At 29.5% G+C, this 14,506-nt stretch overlaps 1 protein-coding gene across 1 annotated transcript in view; it reads left to right on the top strand.

The window, feature by feature from the left end:
- LOC106691083 (rap guanine nucleotide exchange factor 4-like) overlaps positions 1-14,506 on the top strand; it is a 126,483-nt gene that overhangs the window by 62,246 nt on the left and 49,731 nt on the right. Inside the window, exon 2 of the mRNA XM_014436740.3 lies at positions 3,648-3,790. Coding sequence (XP_014292226.2) covers positions 3,648-3,790 — 143 coding nt within the window. The remainder of the gene's footprint in view (positions 1-3,647; positions 3,791-14,506) is intronic.

Here is a 14,506-nt window from a genome sequence, read left to right on the forward strand (position 1 = left end):
TATATATATCATGAAATACTTTTTAACAATTCTATATAATAAAACAGGAGAGTACCGCCCGATTCGATGCAATCGATCACTGCATCTAAAAACTGACAATGCCTTACAAATATTAATACTGATTCATAAATGGATTAATGTATGAATAAGGCTGGTTTTGAAAGAATTCGAACTCTGCTCTAAATGGTTTATAAAAAAAATATTTCTCATACCCCAAAAAATATTAAATAATTATATAATATTATAACAAATATAAATATAATTAGTTATAAATATTGTATAAGTTTTAATAATTAGAAAAAAAAATACGTCTCCTAGTATATTATAGCCACTCTTTTGAACGATAATGGAAGATCGGTAACGTAGATAATTGTATTCTTACGTTATTTTTTTTTTTTAATTTGTATTGATATATAATTTCATATGTAGTTTTTAACATTTAATGAATAATATTTATTACTAATATTTTGCCGTTCTTCTAGTATGTATTCATCGGATGGAGTATGTTTATGTCTAATTAATGATCCTTAAATGGGAATATCATATAAAGAAAAGATTTTTTTTAAATATATTTTTAATTTTCGAATAAATTTGTAATAGTCAAAGGAAAAAAACAAAACATGCTTTACATCTAAATTGAATATGGTGTATATGGATATTTAATAGCAGTAGTATGTTTAAACTTTTTTTTTTTTTAGTTATATTTACAAGTTTTTTCCTAAAAATGTTGAATAAATGTACTGTTAAAAATATCTAGGAGTGAAAAGAATTTGAAATACGCTTAGTTTATAAGATAAAAAAATATTTGCAACTTTGCATGTAAAACCTACTTATGATTATTAAGTAATTATTGGGCTCTCTCTATCTAAAAAGTGTTGGGATAGTATATTATTATATTTGTACAATAAATATTTCAAGAAAAAAGCAAAACAAAACCACTTATGATATTTATGTTTTGCCCGGGAACCGAGACTCTATCTAACCTTATAACTCCACGTTCATCTTGTTTTGGGGCTTGCCTTTCCTCAGAGATGAAATAAACAAAGAAAATATGGAGGCCTAGTTTATCCTTTGTGAGAAAGCGGGGGCCAAGACCAATTCAATTTCCCCTAGCTTTCTTCGTTATTTCGATACATGTACAGTTTTTCTAACCCGTTTCCCTTGCTTTGATTACCGGTAAGTAATGGACTGGTAACGAAACTTTTACGACTGTAATTCTAAAATAGTTCAAAAATTAAATGGTACTTACCTTACACCTTCACTTTTTGATTTCTAGGTATCAGATAATATAAATTTAACTGCATGAAGATATTAAATCTAATAAGCGGATTAATATATATCTACGTATGAAGACACAAATGCTTGGGTGAAAAATAATTTAATTTGTTTTTTCTGACTAGAGATTATATCTACTAATTTACTGACCGATTCGTCCATACCCTAATTAGTTAGGTTCTATTAATATCCAGCAAAAACATCCGTCCATCCTAGAATTGTTGATTATTAAAATTCGATCTTAATTTACTGGCATGGAAGACCGCTTATTCGCGGATTCATCATTTGTTCATTGGTTTGTTTTGACGGCGTAAACTATTTCCAGTGGTTGATCCTAATGAATCCTCCTGGAAAGACCCTTTGATAATTACATGCCTATCAGAGCTGTCACCTTCCACCCTTCTTCAACCCCCTTTCTTGGAGATCCGCCCACAATCCATCGATCCTCATCAGATTTCCATCCAGGTCACGGACACGTTGCTAATCTCCTCTAAATGGTTCCTCGTCATCCAACCGGACAGCGTCCTGACCTTGTCAGCGGTGGTAAATTTGTTCCCATTCGCTGGAGAGATGATTAATAGTACCACTAGCCATCTCAACTTTTGTGATTTGGAGCAGATGATAGTTCAGAGTTGTACAGTTCACATTGTAAAAACGCATTATTTTTCCTTCAGATCTTGTTTGTCAGATTAGTATTAGTAATGTAGGTTGATAGACTTTTGAATATATTTTTAGAGTATTTATTTATACTATTTTTTTTTTTAATTTTACTATACAATTGTTCGTTTAGTTTCCTGCTTCATTAAATGTTCTTGAGCAGAGGTATACCAAGCTTAAGTGAAGTTAATAAACAGAAATTAGGGAACTAATTTGTCACTATTGTTATATGTGGGCGCTAGTCCTTAAAGAAAGGAAACTGTCTTTTACTGTTCCATGCTAAAGAATAAGTCGTAGTTTGATAAGCTAGTATTTTGTTATTATACCTTCAGACTTAGTATCATTAAGTTGCCTTAACTTATATTTTATTATATTATAAGGATTTTCCAACTATAACCCTCTTTTTCCACGGCTCCGCTCCCAGTGGATGATTTTCCTATGGAACTTAATTTGTTAAAACTATCAGATTTCACGGTCTTAGGTTTTAATTACAGTACAGGTTGCAAGTAACTCACTTGTTGATTTCTGGAACATAATTCTAAGGAATCCTTGCTTGGAAAAGATGTTTCCTTTGATTTGAAAGTTTGCTAGTTTTACAGATCCAATTTTAATCTTACTTTCTTGGCTGTAACTTCCTAAAAAAAAAAAAACAGTTCGTGAAAATATTTTCCATTACCAAAGAAAATGATTTAATTAAATTTAATTTAAATCGAACCAATATTTTTGTAATTAATAATCATTAACTACCGAAAGTGTTCTTTTTTTTTTTTGTTTTTCGTCTGGATATTTTACGTGTGATATTATAATTTATAATTTTTGGAGTAAATAGTCCATTGCCTCCCTGAACCGCACGTGCTAACACTATAGTCGACCCAAGTATACTCTCGTGGGAACAGTGTTAGAACGGAGAAGTATATAGTAAAGTATGTAGAATTCATTTCATATATTATATATGTATGTATATAAGTACTCATGTCATTATTTTAATGAAGGGTACAAAAAAATTATTAGAAAGGTTTCCTTGACAAGGGGCTTATAATGCTATCCATGTGTGCGATGCTGATCCTGGAGGTTGGTATGGACCCTTTCTATGGTCACTTATAAATATCCTAATTCTTCTTAGAATCCGCCAGGCAATTCCAAACCACCCCCTTCAGTAGTTTCCTGTAATAAAACTACTGATGGAGGGGGCCTCCTTACTATTAATTGACTTTTATTATTATCCTAATTCTTATAGATATCCAATTAGGTTGGTTCTCTCACGCTGCTTATTACCTACTCAAACATTATAGATTGAATTCAAGTCTAAACATCCTCCTACCTCAAGTCCTCTTCCTTGTATTAATTTGTGAATTTAACATAAGAACAATATCCTATTATCAGACTTTTGTCACAAGACATAAAATAACTTATTCTTAACCTAAGTGCTAAGTTTGTTTCAAAGGTTGATTTAACATTTTATTTTACTGTAATAGAAAATCTTAAAATTCGTTAACTTGTGTGATAGACAAAACTTTAAAATCAATTTATCTAGTGGAAAATTCAAATTTCTGAAATACTATCATATAATAACGTAGATTTATGTGTATTAATTTTTTTTTATTTGATCATTCTATAAATTATATATATTCATTACACGGTTATGATGACGGTCTTAGTCACGGTTATGACGGTCTTCCAGATGATATTGAATGGTATTTTATGTCGTTTTGCAGACCGGGTGACAGGTCGGTGCGAGACGTGGAGCTGATATGTGGTCGTTTGCGGCGGCTAGAAGCCTTGTCTCGCCTCCCTCAGCAGGTCATAGCCCACCTGGCGCACCATGCCTTCTACGAGGACGTAGAACGAGGAGTCACACGTGAGTAATTAGTAGTTTAGTAACTATTTTAATTAAAAAGTTATTGCACGGTGGACTGTACTCATAACGTTCATTTTTATTTATGAATAATTAAATGATTTCATTATATAGACATATTCTCGACCTTTAAAAGAAGGAATAAACATATAATCATTGTCTGGCTTAATAATACATTTGTTGAAATAATTAGTTCAAGAGTTGAAATCACTAATGAAAAACATCTGAAACCTAGAGTTACGGAATAGATCATCAAATGAATAATTTTAACCATTAATACCAATTTGTAAAGTCAACATTTGACTCATTTTACTTTAAATTATGATAGCTGATTATGTATGCATTATTAACTATTAGTATAGTTTACATTTTAGGTATTGTATATTTAGGTTTACATCTTATAACAAACATGTAAAGAAATGTATCCTATCCTTTCCTTAAAAATCAATCAATATGTGCACCGCCTAACCCATTATTTCCCTACAAAATGATTAAGGCCCTTGAATGATGGACAAATGTTTTAAAATTTAAACTATTAAAAGCATTGTGTATGCTTTTAATTTTTCATAAGTAAGATCATTCTAATTCTAGAATTAAAAGAGAAATCAAATAGAGTTGTCGGAGTACACTCTAAGTGACAAGTATATACATATACTATATACATAGTAGTGTGCAGTTGTATATATTATGACCTAGTTCTTCTGTCATATTTTTTAAAATATTATTTAATATTATTTAAAATTAATAAACTACATCTTACACCACAATGCGGTTGCAATTTTTTAATTATATTAAAACAAAAAAAAGTATTTATATAATATTGAAATAAATAGGTAATAGCAAAGGGTAGGATATAGGTGTGACATATGTTAACATATTCTATGGCATGCGTTAAAGAAAGTTTTTTTTTTATAACACTCGAAATCATTCACTATGCTTGCACGACATAACCTTTTCTTTATTTTAAATAATAAACAACTTACAAAAAAAACTATATCATTTCCTTAAAAAATCTTTATCAAATATTTAATTTAAAGGTTAAATTTACTACTATAGCTACATCCCCTATATGTGTTACAGTTATGATTTACTTCTCCACTACCTGAAGTGGAGGGAGAATTGTTTTTTTTTTGAAAAAAATAAATAAATATTTTTCCTACTATTTGAACCAAGTTATTAGGTTAATTATTTTAGGATTTCGTGAAAAATGATTCGTGGTAATCTTGGTTTTTATAATTTAATTGTTAGATATTTTATTTCAAACAAAAAAGTAGCAATAGTTTTTGTATGGTTTGAAGTTTAGCCAATTGAATCTAAATATAAATTTGGAAAACAATATTTTGTTATCTTATATTTGTACGGCTTCTAAAATATATTAACTTGATCAGTTATGGTTTTTTTTTAATTCCTAAAATATTTTTATTTCATTGGGTTTTGTTTTAACAGGTATTAATATTGTTATTATGGTTAGCGACACGTTAAAAAAAATAGAAATTGTTCAAGAAGGATATATTCAAACCTTACATATCATTATAGAATTACTAATTTAAATAAATATTGATCATTTAATTATATTCTTGTTATGGTTTTGGTGAAGTGCTTTTCATGAAACTCGTATCATGCAACATCTCATGACTACCTCTCCGGGAAGATTTTTTGATAAAATTGGATTCGATTTTAGAAATAGATCACGGGAATAATTACAACGTTTAACCTGGAGATATTGTAGAATTGTATTTAATTGCTGATCAGATAGGTATGATGATTCTTTTTTTTTTCTCACGGGTAAAACCTTTTTTCCTTCGAAATGAATTTTGAATTTTTTTTTTTATAATATTTTGATATATACGGTTTACACTGGCCCAAAAAAAACTAATCGTATTCGGTGTGAACGGAATAAAATGTTATCAGCATTTTGGTATGAATTAACTAAATAAATAAATTAATTTAATTTTAGTTAAATTAATTAAAATTAAATAGATTAGTATAAAATAACTTCTAGCTACTAACCGTTGTACACAGTAGGAATCAAAATGCTAATGTTATTAGTTATGTGATGTACCCAATTTTGTATTTATCTCAGTCGCAGTATACCATCGCACTTAAAAATAAAAATCCCTAAGGCCCTTAAGAAATGATAATCGAAACATAAAATAAATTCAAGTTGAAATAAAACTCAGCTCTTTTTTCTTTTGTGAGAAAAGTTTTCTTAAAAATGCTGTAACTCAGTTGCGATAATATTTAAAAAAATAAAATAAAATTTAAAATCGTTTAAGACCAATATATAGGGAACATAAAATAATATGATTAACGTTTAAGAGATCTTTTGATGATTGGTACTTATTCACATTTTTTGCATATGATGAGAATTAATTTAAATATATAGAGAGATTATATTTATAACAAAAATGATAATGAAAAATAAAATAAAATTAAGAATACTAAATAGTTCCTTCAATATTTTTATAATCATTTTTTTTTTCAATTATTTTCTTCTTTTAGTTCCAACGGTTTAGTAGTCAGTACAAATAAGAGTTAATATTTCTTGGAATCTCCAAGTATTTCCTTCTCAGAGTGTTTAATTAATGATATAAAATCAGTTATATTCAGAGCATATAACTGAATAAAGCAAACTGAATAAAGTTTTTCTAAATTTTAACTTTGATTCAATAAAACATTACATCAATTATAAAGTAGCCAGAATATACTAGTTTGGAAAACCGAAAATATAGATGAGTTATGCGTATGAGGTGTTATGCTTCCACAATTGTTGCTGCTGGTTTTTTAAAATAGTATCTGGGAATATTAAGTCTTCCTTTTATTTTTTCTAAGTATTCTTTTTATTTCCTTAATATCTTAAAGATGAAATTTATTGGATGAATTTTGTCGGCCTGTTTATTAACTATGCGTTCTATCAAGCATAGACATTTTGCGACAGCGCTGAGGGAATAGTTGAGAAAAAAAGACGAGATTGGATCAGGAGTAACAAAAGGCCTATCCCAGAGGTTGTGAATATTATAGAGGCTGTGTACCAGGACGGCCTACTGAATAATGTGTTTCCATCCCAGGGAGGTCCCTTTCTTCGGGAAATATTTATAGTCATCTGGGACAAAGCAGGTTGTTGGATCTCTGGTTGTAGGATCAGGTAGTTTGCCTTTAGACATTGAAGATTGACGAAAAAGAATCTTTTAATGCTTGTATATATTAATATGTTTAGATAATTATAATAACAACATTCTATCACGATTGTTTGAATGCGTTATCGTACAGTTTGATAACGTATTATATTCTGTGGGGTCGACAAGAAATAAAAATCAACCAACACAGGCAGGAGTTGAGTGGTATTGGGTTCTAAATCGAGTTTCCTAGTATGATGTTTTGTTTATGACATGAATAGGACAAAACCTATTCACCTTACGAATCCAAGGAGAGAAAACACCTCCAAACAAGGTTGCCATCTATCTTGGAATAAAGCTTGGAAGAATGTTGTACCTAATGTCTCAACAGATTTACTCGGAAAGGGATGACATCAATGATGAAAATGATAATTTATAAAGTAACTATGTTATCATTTGTTATGTGCTTTATCTATCTTTACTGAAAACTATTTCCATTTCCTCAAATATAAAGAAAACTTACCTACAGGGAAGTTTCGGTGTTCGAATTGAAGATTGCATTAAGCCTTGATTACTTCAGATCCCACTGATTGAGGAGTCGCATTGACAAACAGAGGAACTAAAAATGTAAGTGGTCCTATTGGATTAGATGTTAAAGCAAAATATATATATATTTTTTTTAATAAAGGTTATTGGTGTGATTTCTGTAGTTATATGGTTATCGTGATATGGCATGATTACCTTAGTATGATAGTATTACCATAATTGCGCCGTACAATATAGCCCCAAAACCTGAATGATGAAAATGTTTTTTTGTAAAGATAACCCAAATAGCCCTGAATAAAATGATGGGTCATGTAATAATAAAAAACCCTATTCTCTTTCTTTATTTCCTATATGCAAATTTACCCCATTAAATGGAGGGTTCAGCCAATTAACCGTCTTTTATATTTTTCTCATTCAGATTATTGACCGATTAATCTTTTTTTAATTCCAATAAACTTTCTCAATGTAAGTTCAATCAAAAATATCTAATGTCACGACAAATGGTTAAATCATTAAAAAAATGGGAGGAAATGACAGGGACTCATTTTGTTTTTCATTTTTAGAAAAACCGTTTTCGTCTGTTTCTAAAAATCAATGGATACTAACTGAAGACTCTATCGATAAAGTTTATGAGATTTAGCATGTGGTCCATGGAGTATGTTAGCCCAGCTACTGGAGAAGGTGTTAAAACTGAAATGTTACCCATAACTTTGTAATTATAACTTTTTTCATTCGTAAATTTATATCTGGAAGCATTTCTATATCAACCATTTTTGTACCTCGAAATGTTAAATTAACCAAATTATTAAATTTATCTTTGAATTTTTAAAATATTTTATATATAATAAATACCTTTTTTAATTTGATATATAGGACGAAAACTTAACTACTAAACAACTAATTCATATTTTATATTTTTCACGTATTTAGCCCCGAAATAAATTTAATTAATTGTCACACAAGACATTTAAGATCACTAATTATGTAAGAAAAAATCCTGAGGGAATGATTAATGGATCTGAAAAAACCTTTCAAAATGCTATTTTTTTAGCTCAGAAATATTTTTTATATTTCATTATATACATTTTTTTTTCTTACCTGCAGATTATAATAAAAACACATTAGTATTTCGTCAATACATTTGGAGGTTTAGTTTATTCTAACTCAGAATTTTTAAATTCCACTAAGAAAATCCCTTAAATTTCAACTCACCAAACAATACTAGGATGATGAAAGGAATATGGTCCGGGTGCGGTCAAGAAAAACTCAAATAGTAGAAATATACTAATTTAATGAGCCAACGTTTCGCCCCACGTTGCAGGGCTTCTTCAGGGCTATTTTGACGACAGTCAAAACTAAAATGATTTTAGCTCATTTTAGTTTTGACTGTCGTCAAAATAGCCCTGAAGAAGCCCTGCAACGTGGGGCGAAACGTTGGCTCATTAAATTAGTATATTTCTACTATTTGAGTTTTTCTTGACCGCACCCGGACCATATTCCTTTCATCTTTACACACGGTCAATCAATAATCTTCCAATACTAGGATGAGTTAGTCCAAATATGTGAACTAAAAACTATTGAGTTTTTGTTATGATCTGTAACGAAGAAAAAATAATTTAAATAATAGAAGGTTAAGAGAGAAATGTCTTTAACATTGCTAAGAATAAGAAATTTAATTTAAATTACTCCCTTCTTTATTTTAGAAAAAAAATGGAGGTCTCAAAAAAATAATTATAATTAGTTAGACCACTAGTATAAAAAAAAAGTCTGTGGAAGTGGAAAAATCATAGAGTACTGTAGCCTTGTTCTTGGCACTCCCTTGGAATTATCTCATTTTGCCCCCCCACCTTTACTCAGTGGAAAGAGTTAAATCTTTGAAGAGAGGGAGTAAGAGATAGCAGTCTGCTCCTAAATGAGGGTCCATTTTCTCCTCTCCCTGCCTTCTTTTGTTTAAATGTGTTCTGACAAGAAATTCCTTACCGAAACATTTACCCCAGTTCTTATATTCCTAAAGAAAATTAGAAATGGGTACGATATTTATCCAGTAGATTCCTCAGTAGGTTTGAAAACGAATCATTTTTTAATTTGCAATGACTTTAAAAGCAGATACATTGGCGTTTGAATCTGTAATAACTATCATTCTTACAGTTTTGTTTCTTAGTGTTGTCTATTTCGTTTTTTTTTTTTTTTTGTTACTAACGTTGGAAAAACCGAGGAGAAATTTGATGTATAATTTCAAAAAATATTTTGGTCGTAAGGATTTGAAATATGTAAAAATTGTATTATTTGCTGATAATTTATTTCAAAAATATATGAAAATAAGTATATCTAGATACCTAACACCTGTTAGTAGTAGTCTGTCGGGCACAGTAACAATTAGTTGATAGCTTTTTATATCATGCACTCAATATAATGTATTTAATATTGTACGTGTTTATTTGTATGGAAATAGGTTATGAAAATAAATTATTAAATTAGTTAAAAACCCCAAAATGTGTGATGAATAAATAATCCCTATGACTCCTTCAAATCTATTTGTCTCAATACGGATTAAATAAATCATTTTTAATTACTACAGTTTTAGACATAATTGTTACACTATTTTCATTGGCATCATTTTCTATAGCCCTTTAAGAAAAGCAAATATTAGATGCTAAGAGAAGATATTTTTTGGATGTATGAATAGTTTTCTTAAAATTAGACATATTGATTCTCCTCGTCTCGTTATCTATAAACAAACCGCTTTATAGGCAATCAACTCAGGTCTTGTCATTCCTATGTTTTAGATATCTATTCTTTTTTTTTTTAATTTTTACTTCGTCTAAAGGCCTTGTATCCGTATAGTTTTGTGTAAATGGTTTTGTTTTAATAAAATGAGTTACTTAAAAATCGTTTTAATGGAGATCAGTATAAAAAAAAAAAAATCTTGAAGAATCCGTAATTTTTTTTTCAAAAATTAACAATTTTTTTCAACATGTTGAAAATGATATGGTTAAAAATAAATAATTTATGACAATAAAGATAATTTATCTCCATTGTTGGTTAATTCTTCCTAAGATAAAAATTTAACCGTTATAGAGCAGCGTTGGTGTGTAGGAAATTGTTAAGTTAATTTGATTAGGCCATCATAATCTACTATATGTTAAAATATTTTTTCGCTTTTTGCAATGATTTCTACATATCGAATTTCTTTATTAGACTTTTATAATTTTATTATATTTGACGATCTTTCTATAAATGAATGATATTCTCAAGAATGTTGACCTTTAAAACGGTGGTAAATGTCAGGAAACTAAACATTTATCGAACGACAAGTAGCTGAAAGCAGAACAGATTTAGTATAAGTATTAAAAGCTTCCTTATCTCTTATAACTCTTCTGTTCCCTCCCTTAAGAGTTTATCGAAAAACATCTCTGTGTGCGTGCGTTTGTGTATTGATTTATTATAAATATAAAATTATTAATTTTAAAATACTTTCCTCATCACAGAAGTTCCAACAATTTTACAAAATTTATGTCAATTGGGCGTGACTAGTACTAATATTAAGTATAGGAATATTATTAATACATAGTTTTTTTTGTTTTTTTTTATAATCAATTTATTACAGAAAAATCACAAAACTTGAAATACAAAGTGTATGCTGTACGATGTTTCCCAGCATTCGATCCATACATATCCTTGTGGACTTTCATAAATATTATTTCACTCGTCATCAATTATTATATTTCTTTCTTGAAGAAGTTTGTCGGGGGGTGCGGTCAGCAAAGAACAACATAAATAAACAAAAGCATATTTATTTATTTTATGCCTGGTTTTGTTTATTTATGTTGTTCTTTGCTGACCGCACCCCCCGACAAACTTCTTCAAGGATTAATCTACGGTCAACTATATACACCTCATTATATTTCTTTAACTGGGAACCGCCTTAAACGAGGTTTAAACTTTTTATTCAATGCAAATTAGATACTCTTAAACCGTCTCACTAGATAAAACAGACTGAGTAGTTACTTGTCCAAAGGCATAGTAAATACGTAGCTGCTTCCTCTAGGAAGATAGAATATTTATTGATATTTAGCTGGTTTACTATCCAGTGATGTCTTAAGCATTTGATAAATTGAGAATTCGATATTTTAAAATTATTTCCACCATTCGGATATGGTTTGTTATTATACCAAGATTAAGATCATAATTATACTAATTATGTATTTCAAAATCAGAAAAGAAATTCCTTATGATGGTATGACCTTTAACGCTTTGTTTAAGAGATATTCAGGCCTACTATGTCTAAACATTTTCATTGTTACGAATTTTTAAGGTGATAATAAATAAATGAATATGTGTTCCAACTACTTTAATATTTAAATTAAAACATTAACCTTCATATATAATGTTGTTTAAAGCGATTAACTTAAGCATTAAGACACGCTCCTCATATGTATTATTGCTAAGCACTCTACACCTGACACCACTATTTTTTTTGTGTTTTGGTTTTTTGGATAATATTAAAAAATATGCTGTGAAAGAAAGATGCCGAGTCTGTCTTAATGCTCGAGGTACTCACAATCAATATTTTATGTGAATATTAATATTTTATTAATAAATTCGCACATTAATTTATTTATTATAGTCTTAAAATTCAGAAATGAATATCTTTAAACCTAAATAAATTGTAAACGGATATATCTTCATATTTTTTCTTGATTTTAGATTTTTAACTTATATTTTCGCTGAGAACACAGATAGGTGATGTATAACTGAGCATTTTAATGTTTTATGCGTTTATAATTACTCGTATGCATGATGCTACTCTCGTAAGTCTTGTTAGCATTAAAGTTACTTCAAACTGTGAAAATCTTGACCAATCTAATTACCAGGGGATCGGTCCCTTCACGTTCCATTAATCCACGCCGTAGCCTTAGGCTATAGCTAGACTATAACACCTTAGCTGGACTCATATCAACACCTTGTAATGACACAAGGCAATCTAAGGGAGAAGACTCAGTAAAACTATATATAATACATTTCATGTATTATATATGTATAAGGTGCTGGTTCTGTTTTGATGAAGGGTTCGAAAGAAAAAAAGACCAATCTAATAGTTTATAACTATTTGATAGGGTAAATAAACCAATATTTAAATTTTTAAAAATCCATAAATCATGTGTTAATGGTTTCAAGTTTATTATTTACTTACGAAATATAGTACTTCTTCACTAGTAATATATTACATAATAGGAAATCATCAATAAAATTCTTTACATTCTTTAAACAGTATTAGATATATTGAATTATCAACAATTCTATTAAAAAATACTGTAATGTGGAAATTTGAGCTATCCATATACAAATTGAAATATGTATGAGTTTGTAATCGGTGGGTGTTTATGTCAAGATATATGTGCTGACAGAAAATTGAAATTCAGTTCAGTAAAAGACTATCCTTATTGTCAAAAAACCCTCATTCTGATCCAAACCGCTATATTTAGTGAATAATTGAGGAAAAAACACTCATAATGTGGGAAGATGTTTATTAAGAATTCCATCACGAACTTAAGTATGGCGCTCTGGAACAGAGAGCATAATGAAAATATTTCCTGGTAAATAACAGGGATGAGTTAGAGAACCTTGGTTCTGGAGATCATAACTTTGACAGTCCATTACGATATTAAAATAAATATATATAGAACTTTCTTTTTTTTTAACTTAAAGTGTTTCCTTTTGTTTTTTTTCTAACTCCTCAGAAATATTAATTCTTCCCGAAAATAAATTATATATACACACATAGAAATTGTAAACTCTTCATTACATCCAGTGGGTTAAGTATATTAAACTTCCATTTATAAACTGTTAGGTAAACTACCTGTGTGTTTACGAAGTTGTCAAACATCAGGAACCCTCTAAATATGGACGGAACTTGAACTAATAGAGTTGGATGGTTGTTTAGTTAGCAGTGAGAGCCAATTGCGCCGATAAGGGACTATGAAATCTTGATTAGTTTGGTAATTCTCAAAGTAGTATTAATTACATCTTCTGAATTTCTAAATTGTGTATAATATATATTGTGTGTGCGTGTGTGTGTGTGCTTGCGTGCGTGCGTGCGTGTGCAAATTTACAATTTAGAAATTCAAAGATGTAATGAATAACACTTTGTGAATTAATGAATTCAAAGATGTAATTAATACTACTTTGAAAATTAACTATCTTACCAAGACTTCATAGTCACTTATCTGCGAAATTAGCATTAAATAGCGTCTTTGTATATATTTACACAGACAAACTCCGTGTAGTGATTCTACGCCTTGACCACTCAGCCATAAGGGCAGAGTTTTATATTTATGTTTTTTCTTAGTTCAATTTTTTATGTAATTAAAAAAAAAAGTCGTGGAGGAAGAAGGGAAGAGAACAATGCTACTAAACATTGCGTGACCTGAAACCTCTCTGTTAGGGAAACTTCACTGGTATTCTCTCTGGGCTGCTCCAGCATTGCCATTGCAGAATCAATATAAAAAATGTATATTAACTGACTCTGCATTTGAAATCACAGGCATGATTAATAACACTAAGCCTTTCCAAAGCAAACCGAATCGTAAATAAAAACCACAAGCTTGAAAAGATTGGAGTGCGGGAAATATTTCCCAAGAATTACGGCACCAATTCACTGACGGTTTTCCATTAAAATTTTCCTAGTGACTTCTCCACTCACTCAATCCTCTTCCCTTCTTCATCCGTGATTTTTTTACATTCTATTTTAAATTACATCACAAATTGAAAGGTAATCACAAACATAAATAATAAGTAGTTCCTTAATGTGATAACAATGAATTTCTGATTAATGATCCTTAATTTAAAACAGTAGTTCAAATTTGATGGGAAACTTTAAGTCATTGAAAAGGCACAAGCGTAAATTCAATTATATATAAATTGTATTTTATTAAATACCTTACGTCTAAAAATTGTAGTTATTATCTGATTACACCGCTTAATTTGATGTGTTTGGTATAATTATTAACTAAGATAAAGATACAAGCTATACTTAAGATATACTTTTCGGTTGGGA

The sequence above is a fragment of the Halyomorpha halys genome, unplaced genomic scaffold, assembly GCF_000696795.3.
Source record: "Halyomorpha halys isolate HHAL.00 unplaced genomic scaffold, Hhal_1.1 Scaffold2071.1, whole genome shotgun sequence".
NCBI classification, from domain to species: domain Eukaryota; kingdom Metazoa; phylum Arthropoda; class Insecta; order Hemiptera; family Pentatomidae; genus Halyomorpha; species Halyomorpha halys.